General features: G+C 39.9%; 1 protein-coding gene and 1 long non-coding RNA gene across 2 annotated transcripts; both read left to right on the forward strand.

Moving 5' to 3' along the window:
- Positions 1-1,790: 1,790 nt before the first annotated feature.
- LOC142933128 (cytosolic phospholipase A2 zeta-like) lies at positions 1,791-17,379 on the forward strand. The gene is made up of 6 exons (XM_076077276.1): positions 1,791-1,860; positions 6,502-6,638; positions 15,394-15,525; positions 16,800-16,834; positions 16,931-16,973; positions 17,359-17,379. Exons 1-6 carry the CDS (start codon positions 1,791-1,793, stop codon positions 17,377-17,379), a joined length of 438 nt encoding a protein of 145 aa, XP_075933391.1.
- A 3,984-nt stretch (positions 17,380-21,363) lies between these two features.
- LOC142932931 (uncharacterized) lies at positions 21,364-21,963 on the forward strand. Its single transcript, XR_012947543.1, has 3 exons — positions 21,364-21,444; positions 21,671-21,802; positions 21,923-21,963. It is a non-coding gene; the product is annotated as an uncharacterized LOC142932931 (long non-coding RNA).
- Positions 21,964-22,419: the final 456 nt, after the last annotated feature.

Genomic DNA, 22,419 nt, shown 5'->3' on the forward strand with positions numbered 1-22,419 from the left:
CTCGAACTTAAACCTTCACTTTCACTCTGAATGTGTAATAGTACTCAGACTATTGACATTATGAGTGAACGCTAATTATGAGACTTAGTTTTATTGTTTGGTTATTGGTCCCTGTTCGCAGGGTGGTGCCCCGTTATTATTAATAATCATTAATAATTGTTACTGACATTAATAATTCTATTGATGTCAAGAATTTAGTTTCTTAGATGCTGATAACCCAAACACGCTCCTCTACGTTCCCAACACTTGGAAGAGTAGCGCTAGTGCTGGCACTCGCCATTGTCATGTTGTTAAAATGGCGCTTCTCGAGACTAGCCCTGACGAGAACGCGCAGCTAGGGGGGCAAAATCGTTTTGGCTAAATTGTATGTCACTCATTTATATCTTTAATCAGCAATTGACTAAACTGCTTCATAGACCCGCCTCTTTTGGGCCAAAACGATTTGGCCCCCCTAGCTGCGCGTTCTGAGACGTGTCATGCACACAGGCGGAGAGCACGAGCAGACGAGCACACAGGCGGAGAGGACGAGCAGACGAGCACACAGGCGGAGAGGACGAGCAGGAAAAGCATATATTTTGCGCAGATATCACATTTTACACATATTACTGGGTACATTCCACAGTTCAAAAACACAAATATTGGCAATTTGTATAATTCATTATTATTATAAAAAATAATTTCCTTTTTTTTTTTTGTGTGGCTCAAGGTGGGGCCAGGCCCCATGGCCCTCTATTGGCCAGCCGCCACTGCTTACCATAGAAAGATTAATGTTCCAGAACAGTATGAATGTATTATGATAGAAGTATGTAGTCCAAGAGGAGATATCAAGTTTGTGAACTTCTATAATCCTTGTAAAAAGCCATCTATGGAAATGTTTCACGAGATATCAGGAAATATTGGAAAAAGAGAAATTTGGTGTGGAGATTTTAATGCTCACAATACATTATGGGGAAGTGAGTTCACTGATACCAACGGAGGGGTATGTGAAGAATTTATAGAGGAGAGATCATTCATTTGTCTTAATGATGGAAGCGGTACCAGGGTAGATGTTACTCGAAATTCAGTATCCTGCTTAGATCTTACATTAGTCTCAGGAAATATGAGTAATTTGTGTGGATGGAATACAATGAATGAATCTAATATAGGGAGTGATCACTTTCCTATATGGTGCTCATTAAACTGTAGTATCTTTATTCAGAAGGGTAATATAATAGAAAGATTGTGTTTTTCTAAAGCTAACTGGGGAACATTTAAAGAATGTTGTAGGAAGTCATGTGAAGAAATATCTATTGAGGGTGATGTGGACAGTTGTTCGAGAGTAGTGACCTCTATGATTATTGGTGCTGCATCAATATGCATTCCTAAGAGTAAGGTGAATGGGGAAAAGAAAATGGTTCCATGGTGGAATGATGAATGTAAAAATGCCATTAAAGAAAGAAATCGTGCCTTCAGAAAGTTAAGAAGCCTTTTGATCGATTATCAAAGAAAGAGAGCGGTAGTACGGAAAGTTATTAAGTCATCAAAGAGGAATGCATGGAGGCAATTCTGTTCAGCTATTGGAAGAGAAATAGAGTTACGTGATGTTTGGGCGATGATCAAAAAGAGGGAAAAGAAAATCAATTAAAATCCCAGTTTTGATAGACAGAGAATATCGGGCAATTACAAATGAGGAGAAAGCTGCGTTATTGGGGAAGAAGTTTGCAAATGTTCATAGCGGAAGTCATTTACATGAGAGGCACAGACAGAGAAAAGAAGACATTTTAGCAGCACATACAGAAGTTAAAAAGAAAATGGTCAATGAAGGAACACCTCTTGATGTGGAGTTTTCAATACAGGAGCTGAAAACAGCGTTGGAGGGAAGTGGGTATACTGCTCCAGGTCAAGACCAAATATGCTACGCTATGTTGAGACAATTACCAGAAGAAGCCTAGAAATTATTCGTAAATTGTTTAATATGATTTGGAGGGAAGGTGTAATGCCAAGCAGCTGGAAGAGTGCTTTGATTCTACCTTTTGGTAAACCTGGTAAAGACCTAGCTAATGCTGGCAATTACAGACCAATAGCACTGACATCTCATTTGTGCAAGTGGATGGAAAAGATAATCATGAGAAGATTAACTTATTTTATAGAACAAAGGGGCTTGCTAAATAAATCTCAGAATGGCTTTCATAAAGGTAGATCGACACTTGGCGCATTGATAAAAGTTAGCAACGAGGCAGAGAAAGCAATAAGTATGAAGGAGATTATGGCTATAGTCTATTTTGATATAGAGAAAGCATATGACTCCATGTGGAGAGAGGGCCTGTTGATTAAAATGTATAAAATAGGTATTGGTGGAAGGATGTATAACTGGATATTGGATTTCTTTTCTAGTCGATCATTCAAGGTAAAAGTTGGAGATGCCGTGTCAGAAGAATTCACTATAGTAAATGGGATCCCTCAAGGTAGTGTTATTAGCCCTATATTATTTAATATTATGATAAATGACGTCTTTATGGACATTGACAGAGATATTGGCTCCTTGCTATATGCTGATGATGGAGCAATATGGAAAAGGGGAAAAAATATTAGACATGTGATCAGTAGAATTCAAAAGGCTATAACCAATGTTGAAAAGTGGTCGTATGACTGGAGGTTTAAGATGTCTGTTGCTAAGTCTTGCAATATTTAGGCTTAGGGTTTGATGAAAAATGTTTGTGGAGAACTCATATTAAGCATATTGAAACTAAATGTAAAAAGGTGCTCAATGTTATGAGAGCAGTTTCTGGACATGAATGGGGAGCAGATAAACGGTCACTAATGGATATCTATAGGGCTATTATACGAGCATGTATAGATTATGGATGTATGGTGTATGGAGCAGCTGCCAAGAGTACATTACAAACATTAGATAGAATTCAGTTCAGAGCTCTAAGACTTAGTATGGGTGCAATTAAATCCACCCCAAACAACGCACTTCTGGTGGAGGCTGACGAACTGCCATTAAGCTTAAGACGATCAAAACTAGTTCTGGCATATTGGGTGAAGTTAAAGGGATCTGCAGAGGAACTTCCCGCAACAAATGTGCTGTATGAATGCTGGGAATACACCCAAAGTAAAGGCAAAGGGTTTGGTTGGACAATCAGTGCAATAGCCAAAGAATACGGTTTAACTGGGTTAGAGTATGGTCCCAATGTAATGTGGGGAAATGTTCCTCCTTGGATACTACCAGTTCACAATGTGGATTTAATACTCATAGAAGAGAGGAAAAAATGGATGGAAAGAAACTTGTATGACATTGGACATCAGACTCAAGTATACATCAATAATAATTATTATAACTATCTGCAGATTTATACAAATGGATCTAAAGATAACGGGAATGGACACATAGGATCAGGGGTAATCATACCAGAATTTAGGGTGACAATATGCAAACAAATTAATGACAGACTGTCTGTCTTTACAGCCGAAATTATGATAATGTTGAGACTTCAAAGACTGGGAATAAATGTTCAATTTTGCTGGGTTCCTGCTCATGTAGGTGTGGAGGGCAATGAGAGAGCAGATATGATTGCAAAGAGAGCACTAACACTAAAAGAAGAGGATATATTGAATATTCCTTTTGGAAAGGGGGAAGCTAAAGCATTAATAAGAGAGGCAGGACGGGAGTTATGGCAGAAGAAGTGGGACAACGACAACAAGGGAAGACATTATTATAACATTCAGAAATCCATAAATGTGAAGACATACAAAGGGAAGTATAGAAGAGAGGAGGTCATAATATCAAGGTTAAGATTCGGACATACAGGACTTAACTCAACTCTGTATTTAATGGCAAAAAAAGACTCCGATAAGTGCACTATTTGTAATGTTACTGAAGACGTGGAGCATGTTATCCTGAAATGTCAAAGATACAATTCAGACAGGTACATCTTGAAGCAAAAAACGTGTCAGTTAGGACGGAAGTGGAGTTTGGAGGGAGTTCTGGCAGCGGATGAAGAATGGCGCGAGTGCTGCAGGGCACTGTTGCGATTTCTTAAAGAAATGGGATTAGACCGTAGGATTTAGTTGTTAGTAGGTGTTGTTTAGGTTTATTTATTTAGTTATTAATATATATATATATATATATATATATATATATTATTTTATTTTATTATCAGAACAGTGAAGAAAAGTTTACCCTGAAAATGCACACTCCGGTACAGTAGGTGGCGGCATGCACCTATGCAAGTTGGTTGCGATCCGCCATTGGAATTTAAAGAAGAAGAAGTAGTCTACTTACCAACCACCGTAAAACTAGAAGAAGAAGAGAAGAGAAGAGTAGCCAGCCTACTTATCGAGACTGCAGTACAGCTGCTTTCTTGCAACTCTCTGTGACTCTCTGTCTGACATTCATAATGGTGAGTACAAAAGAAAAAACATCATAATTCTGCTATATGGTTGTACAGTTTGCTTTATATTTAACAATTAGTTTGTGGTGCTGTTATTGTATTTTTCTGCATTATGTTTCTGTATTATTCCAAGGCAATATATTCATTTAGCCCGCAGAAGTGATTTTTACTGTAAATATTTTGGTTATTGTAGCAATTGTGCATTTGTTAGCATTAAGAGATAAAGGCAATAAACACATCTTTTATTCTCAAAATTATTTAAAATCTCTAGTGAATTAAAATATTAAAATCAACACCATGCTGTATCATGTGGCTGAAAAATGTCATCAAATGTAAATATTCCTGATAGTTTGGGAAACTGTGCTGGACTGCAAAGTTACATTTTGTTCACTTATTCAGATACCACATCTTAAAATCTGAGCCTGTGCTCATAATTTTGGCGATGGTCCAAGTTTTCTGAATAGTTAATTTTGCTCTCACCTTTGTCTTATTGCACCTTGCTAAAGAGTGACATTTAGAAAGACCCAGGCAAGGATGAGGTCATCCCAGAGTTTTAAATGTGAAACAACTGGACGCATTCTACTTTATAATGCAGCAATGCAGCTCAAAGCAGTTGATATTTGTGAAGCAATGCTGCTTGACAAGCGTGTTATTTGAAGTCTAATGAATCTCAACAACATTGAAAGCTGCAATTCCTTTTTACTGCAAATGTAGTTGTGTAATATTGTTACGGTGAGAAGACAGAACTTGTTCATATATGACACCCCCTGATGATGAATTAATAACATGTAATCATGCTGTCAGATACAGAGGAATCAAACAGACTCAGGTGTCAAGTCTGGTCACGTTAGAAAAGCAACAAATGCATTGAACATTTTCTGGCATATGACAACGAATAAAGTAAAAACAAATACATGCATAACATGGTAAAATGAATAAAATCTGAATAACAAAACAAAACGGGTACATTACATGTTGATGAACTAATGCTGTTTTAGCCACACGCACCCTTTGAATGAGAATTCCACATTTTGTGTTTTCTTGAATATGTTTTATGGCCTCATGATTTCATGTTTTGCTTTATTTAACAGAAGAGCCGTTGGACACTGAATGTCACCATACTGCGAGCAGAGAACGCCCTCTCCACAGATTATTGTACGTATCTGTTTGATTTTAATGAACATTTTGTGACTTGCACACTTTATGGTGTGATAAAATCTTGTTGCTTATGATGATGTCACTTTTTCACTTGACACAAAAACCAAAGAATCAGAAGGGTCCTAAATCTTGTTTGAAGTGTCCTTTTAATGTTTTACTTTGCTAAAAGAGAGAGCCCTCTCAGTAGTAGAGGTAGGGATGTCCCAGTCTAGTTTTTCATTTGTTTTGGCTATAAGTTGTGTAAGGGGCTGATAACACAGAGACTTGTTGCTACACGCGGCTGCTTCAAATTCCTTCCCTTGGCATTCACCACACACACACACACACACACAGTATGTAGGAGACCTGGGGACAGTTTGAAAGAGATTTAAACCTGTGGATCTCAGAGCAGGGATATAAAAATGATCCTTTTTAACCAATTGCTATCCGAGCACTATACTATACTAAAACCAAGGTATAGGGAGTAGAGTGTGAATTAAATTAAAATCAAGAGAAGAAATGAAGATCCATGTTTTGCAGTCAAGAATAATAAAATAGTTGACCACCTGTATAGGTTTATCTCTTTAAAAAAATATTTTAGAACGTGCGGAGGGCAGCCGCACGTGACAATATTAATGACCAATATCAAATATCCAATATGAAAACTGAAGTTAAGTTGAAGGAAAAAATAAAGTAAAACTGAGCTAATTTGCTTCATCAGGACTGTTTGGATTTGGTTTCACCACCAGGTGATGAAAGTGCATGACATCATGTTTTTCCAACAAAACCTTTAACACCAACATTCAGTGCTATTTAGTGACCCAGATGACAACAACAATAAAGATCATTATATGGGCTGCCAGCATGCTGTCCATATTAATGACTTTATTTACAAATACTTAGGTTAGTTATAAGCAGGGCAAATATTATATGACCTACGCTTGTTGCATGAACCCTGTATAATAATCCTTCTCCTGATTTCAAACACCAGGGTCGGAATCAGACTGCTATGTTACTGTGTGTCTCCCCTCAACATCTACAAGAGTCTGCAGGACAAAAATTGTGGCAAACTTCAAAGACCCAGAGTGGAATGAAACTTTTACTTTCAAGGTCAATGACGATCTCAAGGTAAGACCAGTACAGTAGGCTGCTAGCACATGTACCACACTAATGACTATTTAAGGAGTTAAATGTGTTTTTTGTTACTACGACGTTAGTTATTCTGGAAACATTTTATGAAGGATTCTTTTGAGTGGTCACACATATTTGTATTACAGGATCTACAAATGAAAAATAAGATTTACAAATGTGTAGAACTTGTGCGTAATGTTGGGTATTAATAAATGTGTGTTCTAATCTACACACAATGCTCAGCAAATTGATGTGAAATCATGTGAAACAGTTTTTAAAATGCACACATCACAACCTGAATGAATATAAATATTATTTATACAGATTTTTAATTTTAACTTAACAGATCTGATCATGTTCACCTTCGAAAAGCTTCCTGTGTATGCAAATGTCCAAAATATTTGTGACCTTCTATTGTATTTGTTTATAGATCATTAAATGTGTACGCATGAATCGCCAGATACGCACGGATCAGGTTCCATTTTTGTCTCGAGTTGTCAGACTATTTTCACGTTCTCCAGATCCACCAGTCCATGCTGCATTTATGTGCTGATGGAAAACTGGGACATCTGGGTTTTAGGTCAAATCCTGGGTTATTTCAAAGAGGGAAACACGTTTTTTTTCTGAACAGACAGAATAGCTCGTCACCTCTTGATTAGAGCAAATACATTTACCAACTATATACTCTATACAGTAGCCTATAGATGTAAATATAAGATACTGTGGTTGGAGAGATTAGCGTGTTAGCCTAGCTATCATGTAAACAGGCGCTAAGAAGTAGACAGGCCCGAGGGGTTTCTTTTTTCACTATTTCATCATTAAATCCACTTTTTTTTATCACAGTTCCGTATGCTCCAGAGGACTGCCAGTGTCCTCTGCCAGTGTACTGCCCAGCTCATTCTGTTTTTCTGGCAAAGGAGCAGAGGAGACTGGAGACTTGTGCACAGCGAGTCAGTATAGTTTACAGAGTATAGAGTTGGTAAATGTATGTGTTCTAATGGAGGGCTGAGAGCTGTTCTGTCTATTTAGAAAAACATCTTTGCCAGTTTGAAATGACACAGGATCTCACTGAAAGACCAGATCTTCCATTTTGTGCGGAGCTGAAAAACGTGAAAATAGTCTCAAACTCGTGATGTAATCTGCTCTGTGCTATCAGGCGATCCATGCGCACACATTTAACTGTCTGTCAATAAATACAACAGAATGTCACAAATATTTTTAGGCATTTCTATGCACAGGAAGCTTTTCGAACACACAAATGATCACATCTGTGAAATTAGTAGGTTAAGGTTAAAAATCTGTATATGAATTGTTAATATGTATTTAGGTTGAGATGTGTGCATTTGTAAAACTGCTTTACAAGTGTTCAAATTGCTTGGTACTTGTGAGAGGATTAGAACATGTTTGTGGATTATGGACTAACTACATTTGTAAATTTTATTTGTTTTTTGTAGATCATGTAAAACACATTTGTGACCATTTTGAGAATAATATCAGGAACTCTGTTGGTAGAACCCTCTCTGTTTCCCTTTGAACCCCCTTATGATTTAACTTTTTTTGTAGTACCCTGATTAAAGCTGCAGTTGGTACTTATAGTAAAAATACATTTTATCTAGTGCTGGGCAACGATTACAATTTTTAATCGCGATTAATCGCATGATTTATTTGCGATTAATCGCATGATTTATTTGCGAGTAATCGCATTGTTATACGCAAAGTTCAATAATGAAATCAAAAGTGGTGTATTGCGCACTTTTATTTTAAAAGTACTGCTATATGAACAAAAGGGCAATAACATTTGGTTTGCAAACACTTTAAACAAATAAGGTTCTTTGTAACAGCAGTATTCTCTTTACACAGTAGCGGTTATATGTCTTGCACTATCTGTGCTCAGTGTGCTGACTTTATGTGACACGTTCCACTGCTGTGCAACATGAATACAATGTTTCAGCACGTTGTGATGGAAGATTTCTATGTTAATGGGGAGAAGAGAGAGTTGTTCACAAATCAATAACAAAGTCTTCAAAAGATTCAAAGTTGTCTTTGTCCATTCATTTGCTTGCAAGGGAAGAGTGCACCACAGATACTCATTCAGCTGTCTGTGGTGTGAGCTTCAACGAGATACAACATACAACATTCAACATCCTTTTATACCTACAGAGGCCTCCTTCCCACATGACTCCCATGCAGGAAGTGTCTAGTCTGGTCTTATCTGGTTCATGCAGGTAGCTCAACTGTGAGTCGGTTGTGGTTTCTATGTTCCTGTTTTAAACTACCCTTCCGAGAAGCTGTTCCTGTTTCAAACGACCCTTCCAAGAGACATTATGTGAACATGTCTTCAGTTAAGAAAACGGGTCTTTAGGTGCTGACCTGTGTCTTGCAGGGCCTGTTTTACTTCTCCATTATACCAAGATGTCACACTATGTTCTTTAAAAACTTTCCATGATGCTAATACATATTTTACCATTGCAACATTTCAGCAAAATGTCTGTCTTCTGTTTTCATGACAGTCAGAGCATGTTGTAGCATGAGCGGCTCCTGCCCCGTTTTGTAGGCGGGGAAGTTTTTCGCACCTCACACGATGGTTACTCCGTCGGCTGTCCCACCTGCGAGGATATGCGTTCCTCTTTGAGGTGTCGGAACAATACCTTCGGCCTTTTATCTCACCCCGTAGCTAAATAGTTAGGATTTCGGAATTAATTGTCTTCTTGAAAGTCTTTTACGGCTAATGTCTTCGGCGCTCTCAGTGGGATGTAACCCTAACACCCTGTATGTACTAGTTATGTACATCGTCTATACTTTACTATTGCCTATTGTGAACATTCTCACCATTTTATGACTAACACTGCCAAGTCTTCACCCAGGGAACTTACCTTAAGCTCCTCTGCATGTTTCAGTCGTCACATCTTATCGCACCATTAACGAACAGGGGAAGAGGGTTAAATTGTTTTAAAGGACCAGAGTACTTTGTTTTGCTTCAGACACTTACAAAATGTAAGGCTGTGTTTTTATTTAAGTTTTTCACACAACAATCACATTAAACAATTTCAATTCAATGAAACAGTTACAGTGGCTACAAGAACTAATTCTAACACTCCTATTTTAATAAGTTCTCTGCTCTGCTGTTCTCCTGTCAGTGCAGGCTTTCAGTCAGCTCTCTGACATTCCTACTTTTTGGGGGGTCTAACTTTCCTTTTTATGCTGTCCTCTGATAGCAAAAGGGTCTTATTTTGGGTAAATAAAAGGGTCTTATTTTGGGTAACTAAAAGGGTCTTATTTTAGCCATCTCTGAGGGGTCTTCCGTTCCCTTTAGAGTGGGTAAGAAGTCTATCCCATTCTCTAGTTGGGGGAGAAGCCCAAATCTCACAGGTTTCTGCTGCTCTTTATGCTGATCTAAGGCTGGCACCTCCTTCATTTCATGTGTCACTCACACATGAGTCCTCTCTCTAGAGCGGACACAGAATGTACTGGTTGTAACTAGTTTGATCCTGTTCAGAAGAGTAAGGATTCTAAAAGTTTGGAGTGACTATTTTATATAAGGCATCTATGCAGTTTATATGGTTAATCACGTCTATCATAAAATAAAACAAGTTATATTATGATGGTTATAAAAAGTGTAAACAAGCTATATGTTGTGATGGTTATACTTTTAACTGAAAGGGTTACAGGTTATAATAGCTATACTTTTGTGCTTTCATACTTTTCTACGATCTTTCTACAATGTGAATGCAGCTCTACTGTTCATCAATGTAATTCTGAGGTGATGATGGTTACCCAGAGATGTCCAGTAGTCTCCAGTGAGAGCAACAGCTGCTGCATGTTGTAACGCCGTCGCTTTTGTAGTCCTCTCCTTCTCATACAACTGGTGTATTCTTCTTGTGATGGTGCGTCTTGAGGCTCACACGTGCCGTCATTCGTTGAGATCCTAAAGTTGCGTTCACACCAAACACGACGCGAACGCACCTTGAGAACGTTCCTCAGACCGACATCTTCCACAATACTAATCGGCTGCAGTTTGTATCCACTTCGCTGTGGCATTTGTTAGCTTGTCTTGCTTTTGTTTATCTATACTTCTCCCACACGCTGCAGCCAACGTCATCTGCCGAAGACTTCCTCCACTGTTTGTAAGGGTGGGTGATTTGCTGGCATCAACGATGTGTATTGCATTTAAGTGATACTTCAGACACGAAGTACTCCGGTGATAAGACAATATGCCTTTGCAGTGGATACAAATAACTTTGGTTCTATCAACTCCGCCGTCTGGAAGAGATTTATAATGAAAATGTCCATGTAAGAGTTCCCGGTTCATGTGAGCGCTGCAGCATTCTTAGGCCCACCCCAAATGCTCTCATTGGTTGAGACGCGTGATGACGCCCATCCCAAGCCAATCCTGATCAACATCCCACCCCTCCTGTGACCCATGGTTTGTCTGTATGTGTATTCAGAGCCAGTGAGCAACGGACTTTCAAAATAATAAAAAATTAATAAAAAACTGCGTTAACGTGCGATAAACTAATTGTCGGCGTTAATGAATTAATGCGTTAACGCGTTAACTTGCCCAGCACTAATTTTAACACATTTTCTTAGACTGACAGAACATAAGATTCCCTCTACCTCCTTTTATTGCTCCTAAAACAACCAATCAGATCCAAGATGACTCCAACGTGTCAATCAATGCTTGTGAATTCCGATCAAACTGTCAAACTAGGAAGCACTTATTAATCCAGATTCTGTGTCTTGCTTCAAATGTTATCAGAACATGTTTCAGTGAACTGTTTAGCTGTAAAATAAGTAAGTTTTTCCCATGGCGGCCGGGTCACACTTTCTGTGACACAAAGTTTTGCAGCTGTGCGCAATTTGTCGCTGAGGGAGAAGGAAGAAAACAATATCTATATTTGTTTATATAAAAACCTTAATTTTCATTCATTTTTTTCTCATTATTTTCCTGCATTTTCAAAATGAAATGTAGGGGAGCTTTACTTTACTGATTTACTGAGTTTCACTGGCACACCATATAACACGCTGATCGTTATGAATTGGACTGTTTTTTGCAAAAAAAACGCATTCGCATAGAAAAGAGCCAACTAAGCGCCAAAAAAGCATCAAATATCTGCATATCATCTCATTCAAATACTTAGAATTAGCACAGGAGAATTGAGACTGTGGTATTTTTAAAGGTGGATTTCAACCTTTGTGGGTGCTTTGAGAATTAGTTTCTTTTTTGTATTTTTTTGTAAGTTAAGCGACCCAAAAAAGCCCCGTTATTGTTTAGTGAATTGATAGTAGGCTGATTTTGTAATTGTCTTGATGTGGCTGTTCAGGTTGAGGTCTGGATCCATAACTACACCTAGATTTCTCGCTTGGTTTGTGGTTTTTAACATCAGTGATTGAAGCCGAGCGCTGACTTTCAATCGTTCGTCCTTGGTACCAAAAACAATTACTTCCATTTTATCTTTGTTTAATTGAAGAAAATTCTGGCACATCCAGTTGTTGATTTGTTCAATGCATTACCCAGCCCTTGTATGGGATTATAGTCCCCTGGTGATATAGTTATGTAGATATTTGTGTCGTCTGCATAATTATGATAACACACTTTGTTGTTTTCCATAATCTGAGCTAGTGGAAGCATGTAGATGTTGAACAGTGTGACAAGGACCCTCTCCATTGCAGGCATTTGTGGACTGTTGGAGACAATAAGAGACTCGCACACACTGAGAGTTGAAAGTTTATTGTACAGTTCTGATATGGTCTCAGGAGTGATTATTGAAGGTCGGGCCTGTAGACACAAACATATTAGTGGTTTGGTTATCGTTAACTAAAATGATTGAATATATTAATAGTGCTGTCAAATAACCTGCATGTTCAAAGCACTTACCTCTGCTGTGTCTCCTCTCCAGGGTGTTCATCCTAAAAGAGTCCCCAGGGTACAAGAGCACCATTTTATAGTTCCGGGAAGGTACCATATGGTAATTACTAGAGGGGTGGTAAGAAAATTGTATCCTCTATTCGGGCCGGATATGATCTCTATGGTGATGTCTTACCACCATAGAGATCATATAGATAATTGACCTTAGAATGTTAGGCATCTATTTTAATGTATTTGTTCTAGATTAGGGGATTGTGTTGTAGAGTAAGGGGCAGAGTCACCTATCTTACAGTGATGTGGAGGTCCTCGTTAGTGGCAGACTATATAAGGCTGCCATAATTACATCTAGTGCTGTCGCTGCCAGGACCACATGCTGCCCGTGGCCCTGAAAGAGTTATGCCATGTATTTGTTTGTTTTTGTCGGTGAAATAAACACCTGGTTGGTTTACACGTACTCTCTGTGTCCGTCCTCCTGCTTCCGAAGTCCGGCCGCTGCGTGCCAGCCTAACAAACAGAAGAGGCCCCAGTATTGAACCTTGGGGAACACCACATGTCATTTTAGTCAGCTCTGATGTGTAATTAGCTACAGACACAAAGTATTCTCGGTCCTTCAAGTAGGATTCAAACCAGTTAAGTGCTGTGCCAGAGAGTCCCACCCAGATTTTTAGTCTTTCTCGTAGTATGTCATGGTCGACCGTGTCGAATGCAGCACTGAGATCCAGTAATACTGAGACTTTAGTTTATTCGCAGCCTCATCTTTCTTTTTCTATAAACTATTAGGACAGGGATTGAGAAGGCTCGCTGCATACAGGGCCCAGACTTTTCCTGGAGAGAATCATTGGTGCCATTAGCCTTGTAGCCTGGACCCAGAAGATATCAATCATTGCCTTTATCAGGTAGGGGAGACAGAGGATGGTTGTGGAGGTAGGGGACGGCCAGGGCACTTTAACTTCGCCGACTGTGTCAAAACTGGCTGTGGACTTCGAGCCAGTGGCGGGGGTGGGGCTGGATGCGGAGGTGGAACTGTACGTCGAGGAGTGTGGCGAGGAGTGAGTTTGGTTCCAGCAATGACCAAATCTTTCATGTGGTCAGTGAACTCCAGGTGGGGGGAGGATGGGGAGAGTGTGAGTAGAGAGGAGGGGGACCTGGATGGAGTCTGGGGGGTGTAAGTAGGTGCTGGTGAGGGAGGTAAAGACTCCTCCTCTCAGAAGGGGGGAGAAAGTGGGTGATCAGAGGCGGTCCCTGATGATGAGGTTGGAGACTCCTCCTCTTGGCTGTTGTTAGGTGGGGGAATCCTTCCCGTAAGGTCTCTACGGCGATGCAGTGTGGTTATCTCTTGTTTTGACTCCTCTTGTCTCTTGTCCTTGGCAGTAGGAACAGACGGGTGACGCAGGAAGAAAAATAGGTTAGAGGTAAACAGTTTTACCCCTGACTTGTTCAGGCAAACTCCATGTACCTTAAAAAGATGTCTGCACTCCCAGAAAAGGTAGAAATTGTTGATAAAATGTACTGAATGGTCAGTACATGCAGTTGACAGCCATTTGTTCAGTGCAAACAGCCTGCTGAATCCTTCATCTCCTCTGACTGGTGGAAGAGGGCCACTGATAAACACCTCAGCCTTGACAGAGCTGACTGTGTTTAACAGATCGATAAAGTCTCGCTTCAGAACTTATTTCAGACTGTTGTTTCACAATATCACAGCTTCCTATATGCACGATGATGTTTTTCACCGTGGGATGGTCAGCCACCATGTCCAGGATTTTGTCTCTCATGTTAGAGACCATATCTTTCGGAAAGCAGAGTATTTTGGTATTCTTGCTGCACATCGTTCTGACATCTTGTCACCAACAATCAGAGTCTCAGGCCCAGTCATTAGCTTTCGCTGCTGCCTTTTACTTTCACATTTACTCTCAGTTCTTAGCCTGCTTTGAGAAGATAGCTGCTTATACAGTTTTTTTTCTGGTTTTACTTTTCTTAGCTGTCCTTGGCTTTGTCCGGCTGAGTGCAGGGGTTGAGGAGGAGTTCTGCCTGTGTGGTAGTGCAGGCCAGCCAGTCGCATCACCAATCTCAGGGCGCTGGGCTATGCCTGTTAGTCGTCCTCCCACATCCTGAGGGTATGATTTCCTCTTCGGCTTTGTACCGAGAGAGTTCCAGGGAGGACTACCATTTGAAGATTCATTATCTGCTCTCTCCTCCTGTTTCTTGGTAGGCCTGGTGGTGCTAGTTAGCTGTGTCTTAGCTTGCATTTGTCCAATGTTTAGTGTCCATGGTAAAGTGGTATCATTCCCACACAGTCCATTTACCTCCACGTTTACTTCTAGTCGGTGGAGTTTTGTTTCCAAGACTGCAATCTTGTGCAAGAGTTTGTGGTAGTCGTCTGTGGAGAAGGGAGGCATCTTGCTGCTATTTAGCTTTAGCTTAGCTGCTAATTAGCATTAGCTGACAGCTCAAATAGCTTGACGACTTTCTGGATTCGTCTTCACTCAAACGTTGAAGAGTGATATATGTGATATATCTGGCAATTTGAATAGATTTCAAACAAGTTGTAAGTCCACTTACTAGCTTTTTCTAGGGCTTTAACTGCCTACTACTCACAAAACATGCGCATGCAACACTTCCTCATTCCTATTTCTGTCAGTGTGGACAGAAATTTAAGTCAGTTAAATCAGCAATCACACATTTTTTGGGTTTTAATTTTTGTTTTTCACACTCTACTCTTAGACCCCTAATGTAGTTAATGTAAAACTCCAAATAACTAACTAACTGACTAATAATATGAATGAATATAAAATATTAAGAAAAAAACCTTGAACCTTATAAAACAATGTTTTTACAAGGACACACATGACAAACTTTCCTAGTGAATCCATACCGTTATATTTCCAGGGCACTCTCGAGGTGAACCTGTATGATAACAACCCCCTACAGTTTGACAACCTGATGACCTCCCTAAAGCTTGATGTCAGCAGTCTGGCTGTGGGAAAGAAGGAAACCAAGGAGTTCATCATAGACCCTGAGGTAGAAGTATCAAACATACTTTAGACATTTGCATGATCCACCCATCCATTATCTAACAGGATAACCGCTAATCCTGTTGGCAGGGGGTCTGGATCATGCCAGACTATCACGGGGCTAACACACACAGACAGACAACCATTGCTCCCGTAGCTGTGCCTACGGTGTGATAGAATCTGAATTCTAAGTCGCTTTGGATAAAAGCGTCTGCTAAATGACTGTAATGTAATGTAAGCTAAATGCATGTCTTTGGACTGTGGGTGGAAGAACCCACGCTGACACAGGGGAGAGCATGCAAACTCCCCACAGATGGGATCGAACCCAGGTCCCTCTTGCTGTGAGGCTACAGTGCTAGCCACCACACCACCATGCAACCCCATCTGCATGATGATACACCTTAAACTAGTTATGATTTATTGGAAGACTGCCAGACTACAGCAAAGCAACTTTGAAAAATTTAAAAACAGACAGGACTGTGCAGGATTACCAATCTGAAGTAAATCTGAAGGCAAAGTGATTTTAAAAGGGTTGTTGAGCTGAAACAATTAACTAATTAATCAATTAGTTGATGAACAGAACATGTTTAAAACATCTCCACATCGTTTCTAATTTGGTGAAAAAAGGAACAAATACCTCTAATAGATTTGACACACCCTCTTCCAGTATAGCATGTATGATTTAAAAGAGTGTGGACATTAATAACCAATAGGGCCTGCTTGCACTGGTCTTGCAGAAAAGTAACACCCCAGTCCCAGTAAAGAGTTTCAAATTGAATTAATCTACTAAATTTACCTCTACCGGCTCCACATTTCAAAAGCTACATAGAATCTCTGGAACATGTCATCTCATAAGTGGAATGACCTTGCAGAGTATAGTAAGTTATACATTTTGCACTGGTTAGTGCGTAAGGATCTGTTGTGTCTTAAAGCATGAGCACAAGGTGGTGGGTGCATGGCTTATTAAGCTCCCATCCACCCCAACATCACTGCTGCTTTTGTTAACACAACTGGCAGTGTTTATTGGTTGCTTCACAGTTTGCTAGGGGGGACCTCCATCATCACCATTATTTAGGTGCCCTTGGGCAAGGCACCTAACCAACAAACTATACCTAAAGACAGAGTACATTAATCAGACTGCATACCTGAATACTTAGAAGTTTGATGGATTCATACCTGGATATGATTTATCATTACCTTCTTTTGTGGTAGCAGCAGTGCAGCACTTTTTTGTTTCCATGATCATATACCTACATATTTTTCTGCCCTCTTTGTTCAAAGGGTAAACTCTGGATTGCCTTTGCGCTCCTGGAAAGGTAAAGTTTGTTTGATTGTATTTAATTTGTCATTTAAGTTTAAAATATAATTTAAAATATTAAAATTAATTTGAAATCATTTGTTTGTTTTTTTAGTGAGAAGAAATATGTCAGTCCCCGCGAAGGTTCCTCCTCAATGGTAAGGGCTCTACATACACACCCCATGAAAACAGAAATAAACAAGACAATCTGAACACCAAAAGGTGATCAGTGAGAGGTTCATAGATCCATATTCAGTATATACTGCAATAAAATCTCTTAAAGTGTGGGTAAATAATCAATTCTGATTGGCTGCATGCTGTCCATTAAATGGTAAATGGACTGTACTTGTATCACGCTTGTCTAGTCTTCCGACCACTCAAAGCGCTTTAACACTACATGTCATCATTCACCCATTCATACACTGATAGCAGGGGCTACCATGCAAGGTGCCACCTGCCCATCAGGACTATCTAACTTTCATACCACACAGATACCGATGGCACAGCTTTCAAGGGCAATTTGGGGTTCAGTGCCTTCCCCAGGGAAACACCGACATGGACTAGCGGAGCCAGGAACCTCTGATTGAAGAACAAATGTTTTCTAAAGTCCATCCTATTTACTGGAGCACTGGACTGCAGTATTGGTCTTTGCTGGTCTTGAATTAAAATACTGAGTCAAGACAAGATACGATCAATTTCAAGGCAGAACCTCGTCACGAGACCAAGACCAATCTCGAGTACTACACTGCAGACTAAAGAAGGCTTTGTTAGGGATAAAGTTACTAAGCAACCGCCAGCTGGTACTGCCAAAATAAATGCTGTTAGAAACTCTGACAAAATTGCCAAAACGATTGCCAGTCAATAAGTAATTTCCTATTGTAATCAATCAATCAAAACGTATTTGTATAGCACATTTTAAAATACAACAAAGGTTGCCCAAAGTGAAAGTCATACAATCAAAGACTGGATTAATAACTAAGTGACATTAAAACCAAGACAAACTGACACAAATCACACAAAACTGCCATGTTAAGATCAAAGGTGATAGGCCAGGAAAAATAATTTGGTTTTTAAACGGCTTTTAAACATTGGTAAGGTGGATGACAACCTAATATAAAAGGGAAGGTTGTTTCAGAGCTTAGGGGCAGCAATACAGGTAGCCAATGAAGGGATTTTAAGATCGGTGAAATGTGTTCACGCCTGCGTGTACCAGTTAAAAGTCTCGCTGCAGAGTTCTGCACCAACTGAAGGCGTGATAGTAGTTTTTTGCAGATTCCAGCATACAAAGAATTACAATAGTCCAGTCTAGAGGTGATAAAAGTATGAATAACTTTCTCCAGGTCTTTTGAGGATAGAAAGGCTTTGACCTTAGCTAAAAGTCTTAGCTGAAAGAAGCTGATTTTGACCAAGGACGCAACTTGGAGGTCCAATATAAAAGATGAGTCCAAAATCACACCCAGATTTTTGACATGGAATTTGCAGTGGGTTGCGATGGGGCCAAGACACAATGGAGGACTGTCCAGTATAGCAGCTGAAAGGCGAAAGGGATTGATTAGCATGATCTCTGTTTTACCTTCATTGAGGCATAGAAAATGTAGCGAGAGCCAGCTTTTGACATCAGCCAGGCAGCACATTAATGAATATATTGAGGCAGTTCCAGATTTGAGGGGAAGGTATATTTGAATGTCGTCGGCATAGAGGTGATAAGAAATGTTATGTTTCTGGAAAATGGATCCAAGAGGCAGCATGTAGAGTGAGAACAGTAGTGGACCCAAAATGGACCCCTGCGGTACCCCACAGGTCAGGGGGGCCAGTTGAGAGGAGCAGTTGCCCATGTTGACAGAGAATGATCTGTCGGTCAGGTAGGACTTAAAACATTGTAGGGCAGTACTTCGGATGCCGACGGAGTGCTCAAGGCGGGAGATTAAAATGTCGTGGTCCACAGTGTCAAAAGCAGCAGAGAGATCAAGTAAAAGCAAAATGGCGGGATCTCCAGCATCAGCAATGAGTAAAAGGTCGTTAAAAACTTTTAAAAGGTCAGATTCAGTGCTGTAAGACGTTCTAAAACCAGATTGAAAAACATCACAGATGCCGTTGAAGCTGATAAAAGATTGAAGCTGTTGAAATACAACTTTCTCAAAGATCTTTGACAGAAAAGGCAAGGTTTTGGTCCGTAATTTGATGGGTCAGAGGGTTCCAGATTAGGTTTCTTGATGAGAAGAATTACTGTTGCATGTTTAAAATAGACTGGGACTGAACCAGAAAACAGACAACTATTTATAATTGACAGTATTTATGGTCCAATTTCAACAAAACCTGCTTAAAGAGACCCGAGGGGATGATGTCAGAGTGGCACATTGTAGTTTTTAGTTGATCAACAATTTTAGTGAGAGCTGGGAGGGAAACAGGCTTAAAATGGTCCAACACAGCAGAAGAAGTGAGAATTACTTGGATCAATGTAGTGGGATGTAACACCAGACTTAAGTTTTGAGATTTTGTCCCGGAAGAACCTAAGAAAGGTGTCGCACTTTGTCGGAGACATACTTAAACACGTCAGGATCGGGGGGTTGATAACAGAGTTAATGGTGTTGAAGAGAATTGTTGGCCTGGGGCAGTGATTTGCAATTAAGTCAGAGAAGTAGCTATTTCTAGCTGACTTAACTGCATTCTGGTAGTTAGTGAGTGAGTTTAGTTTGTGAGTGAGTTCCTTAAGATTTCAAAGGACACATGGAGCCTGTCTTTCTTCCATTTTCTCTCAGCCCTCCTGCACTTTTGCCTGAGCGCCCGAGTGGCTTCATTTAACCAGGGTTGAGGCTTCAGTTTGGGGCAGTATGACCTCAGGGGGGCGACACTATCAAGAATTGCAGAGCAGGTGGAGTTCAATTTTATAATTTCTCCTCTGGAGAAAAGTGTGATTGGGTAGTATCATTAGTTAAAAACAGTGGCATGTCTCTAAAAGCATTTAAAAACCGTTGTGCGGTGCTGGAGGTGATAAAACGAGAGCAGCGAACAGGGACAGGTGGGGGAGTGTCTGAGCCAGCAGTTACCGCTTCAAAGATGACAGGCTTGTGGTCCGAGAACGTTGGTTCACAAATTTCACTGATGTTTACAGAAATACCAAAAGATAAAACAAGGTCCAATGTATGACCATTTTCATGAGTGGGACCAGAGACTAGCTGCTCAAGATTAAAAGAGTCAATCAGGTTTAAAAAGTCATTCACCACTGGCTTAAAGGAACAGCACACGTGAATATTAAAATCACCAAAAAATGTTATACTATCATATTTTGGGAAGATTTCAGCTAAAAATTCAGAGAACTCCTGGATAGAAACACCATTAGGTTTAGGAGGCCAATAGACAAGTGCACATAAAGTTCTGGTGGACCGTGGAAACTGAAAGAGTTGAATCTCAAAGCTGGAGAATGAATCCATTTGAACCTGGCGCCAACAGAGACTGCTTCTAAAGACTGTGGCAAGCTCACCTCTACCAGTCAGCCTGGGAGAGTTGATGTATCCACAGTCAGTAGGAACAAGCTCTGAGAAGGCACTGGGTTCGTCTTTAAGCCAGGTTTCTGTCAGACACAGAACATCCAACTCGTGGGAGTTAAAAAAGTAATTTAAAATGAATGTCTTGTTGGTCAGTGATCTGACATTAGCTAAGGCCATTTTAATCTTCAAGCAGTTCCCTGCCTCTTTGGATGCACGGCTGAATGAACGGAGGTTGGAAAAGTTCACTCCACTGTGGTGACAAAGGGACCGGGGTGGTGGCCTCACTGATGTAACCGTCTGTATGGGAAACTCAGCTGCTGCAGATGGCGGATCGCTGAGCCCATAGGGGGAGCTGGTGGGGTCAAGCGGCCAATAAATGAACGTAGAGGAAGAGTGACAGAGGACAGGGGATCCAGGATCGTGTGTGTCAGGTGTAAACAGTCAGTCATGTGGATAGGAGTGAACAGTGTACTGAATATTGGCTATTAGTACTTCAGCGCCAGCTGTATAATTTAGTTATGCTGATGTAGGAAATTACTATATAGTAAATGTGCAAAAATATGGACACATGATCCATTTTTGTGTAAAAGGGAAACTTCACGTACATCTCACGTAAAAAATAGAAATAGAAGACGCCTATTTGTATGTTTGTAGAGTGGATCTCTGTGATACATAAGCACCACTTACATGCCAGTTGAATTGATTATGATGGAAGTGTAGTTACACCTTCAATGTATTCTGAGTCTTGTCTTAATTGCTTTTTGGGGGCTTATTCAACAGAAGGAAACTATCTCCTATTTGACCTTGAATACCACCATACTGAGAGCAGAAAAACTGCCCCGCAAAGATTACTGTAAGTATGGCTTTCACTTTTATAAGTAATAATATGTGCTGTGCATGTTTTGTATTGACACTTCATCACTTTTAAAAATCATTTTCTACTGTTTTATTTTAAAAAAATTTCATATGAAACTGACCTGTCTTTTTCTGTCTCTGTGTTACAGTCTCTGAATCTGACTGCTACGTTATCCTCTCTCTCCCCACGGCAACGGCAAAAGACTACCGTACTAAAACTGTGTCGAACAATACCAACCCAGAGTGGAATGAAACGTTTACCTTCAGGGTCCCCACCCATGTGAAAGTGAGTCTACGCAATATTAGCATCACATCAAACACGAGCGTCTGACCGACTGCTGTTGTTCAGTCCACCCTGGAAAGAACCAGTTCAGTTAGTGTAGCAAATACTTAAATATTCTGATAACGTGTTTTTTTTTGTTTCATTATTGCCAGCCAATAGCTAATTTAATTTATGAAGAGTACAAGTCAAAAGCTCTGTGACTCAGTGAGCTTTTCTACTGTTTCCCCAGAACATTTTAGAAATGAAGCTATATGATGACGACCCTTTGGCACGTGATCATCTGTATGCCGAGCTTCTGTTTGATGTCACAAGTCTCACAATAGGGAAGAAGGAGACCAAGGTCTTCCCTATAAACCCAGAGGTAAAGCAACAAGAGAACAACACTTGCTCTGTAGGATGCACTTAGGGCTGATCTGTTACAAATTGTCCATTAAGCAAATGATTATGATTAATGGATTTTCTCTTGTCAACTTTTCTATAGACAGAGGGCACACTTCTGATAGTATTTGAGCTACTTCAGAGGTAACTGTATATTACTGTTTTTACTTTATTGTCCTCTATCAAAACATTTGATTAAAAATGAGCTGGTTAAAAATATATAACTTTTGTCTTTTTGTAGTGAGGACGCCCCTTGTGAATATCCCTCTAATGGCGTCCTTGTGGTAAGATTTTTAAAATAACATCAGCATTATACACCTAAATGTTACATCAGTTCTCAGATCATTCTCCATGTCGACTGGAACCCTAACAAAGTATGGATGATCACCAACTTGCAACACAAGAAGCCATTTAATTCCCAAGCATAATTAAAATTGTGGTTGCTTGATAAATTCAAAATAGCAGCAGAATAAACTTTCATTGTCATTGCCCAGATCACAAGTATCAAGACAACAAAATGTATATTAGTATCTGAACAAAAGTGCAAAAAGCAGAGTAGTGCTGTACTGAATAAAGTACAGAATAAATCAAATATAAAAT

Source organism: Anarhichas minor, unplaced genomic scaffold (genome assembly GCF_050575085.1).
Source record: "Anarhichas minor isolate MPS153535 unplaced genomic scaffold, ASM5057508v1 ptg000058l, whole genome shotgun sequence".
NCBI lineage: Eukaryota > Metazoa > Chordata > Actinopteri > Perciformes > Anarhichadidae > Anarhichas > Anarhichas minor.

Bases quoted from the DNA above. Each gene is read 5' to 3' on its own strand.
- LOC142933128 (XM_076077276.1), top strand. From the start codon at position 1,791: ATGGTCAATGAAGGAACACCTCTTGATGTGGAGTTTTCAATACAGGAG. The intron at 1,861-6,501 runs GTGGGTATACTG...TTCAAACACCAG, and splicing joins GAAAACAGCGTTGGAGGGAA to GGTCGGAATCAGACTGCTAT. The intron at 6,639-15,393 runs GTAAGACCAGTA...TTATATTTCCAG, and splicing joins AGGTCAATGACGATCTCAAG to GGCACTCTCGAGGTGAACCT.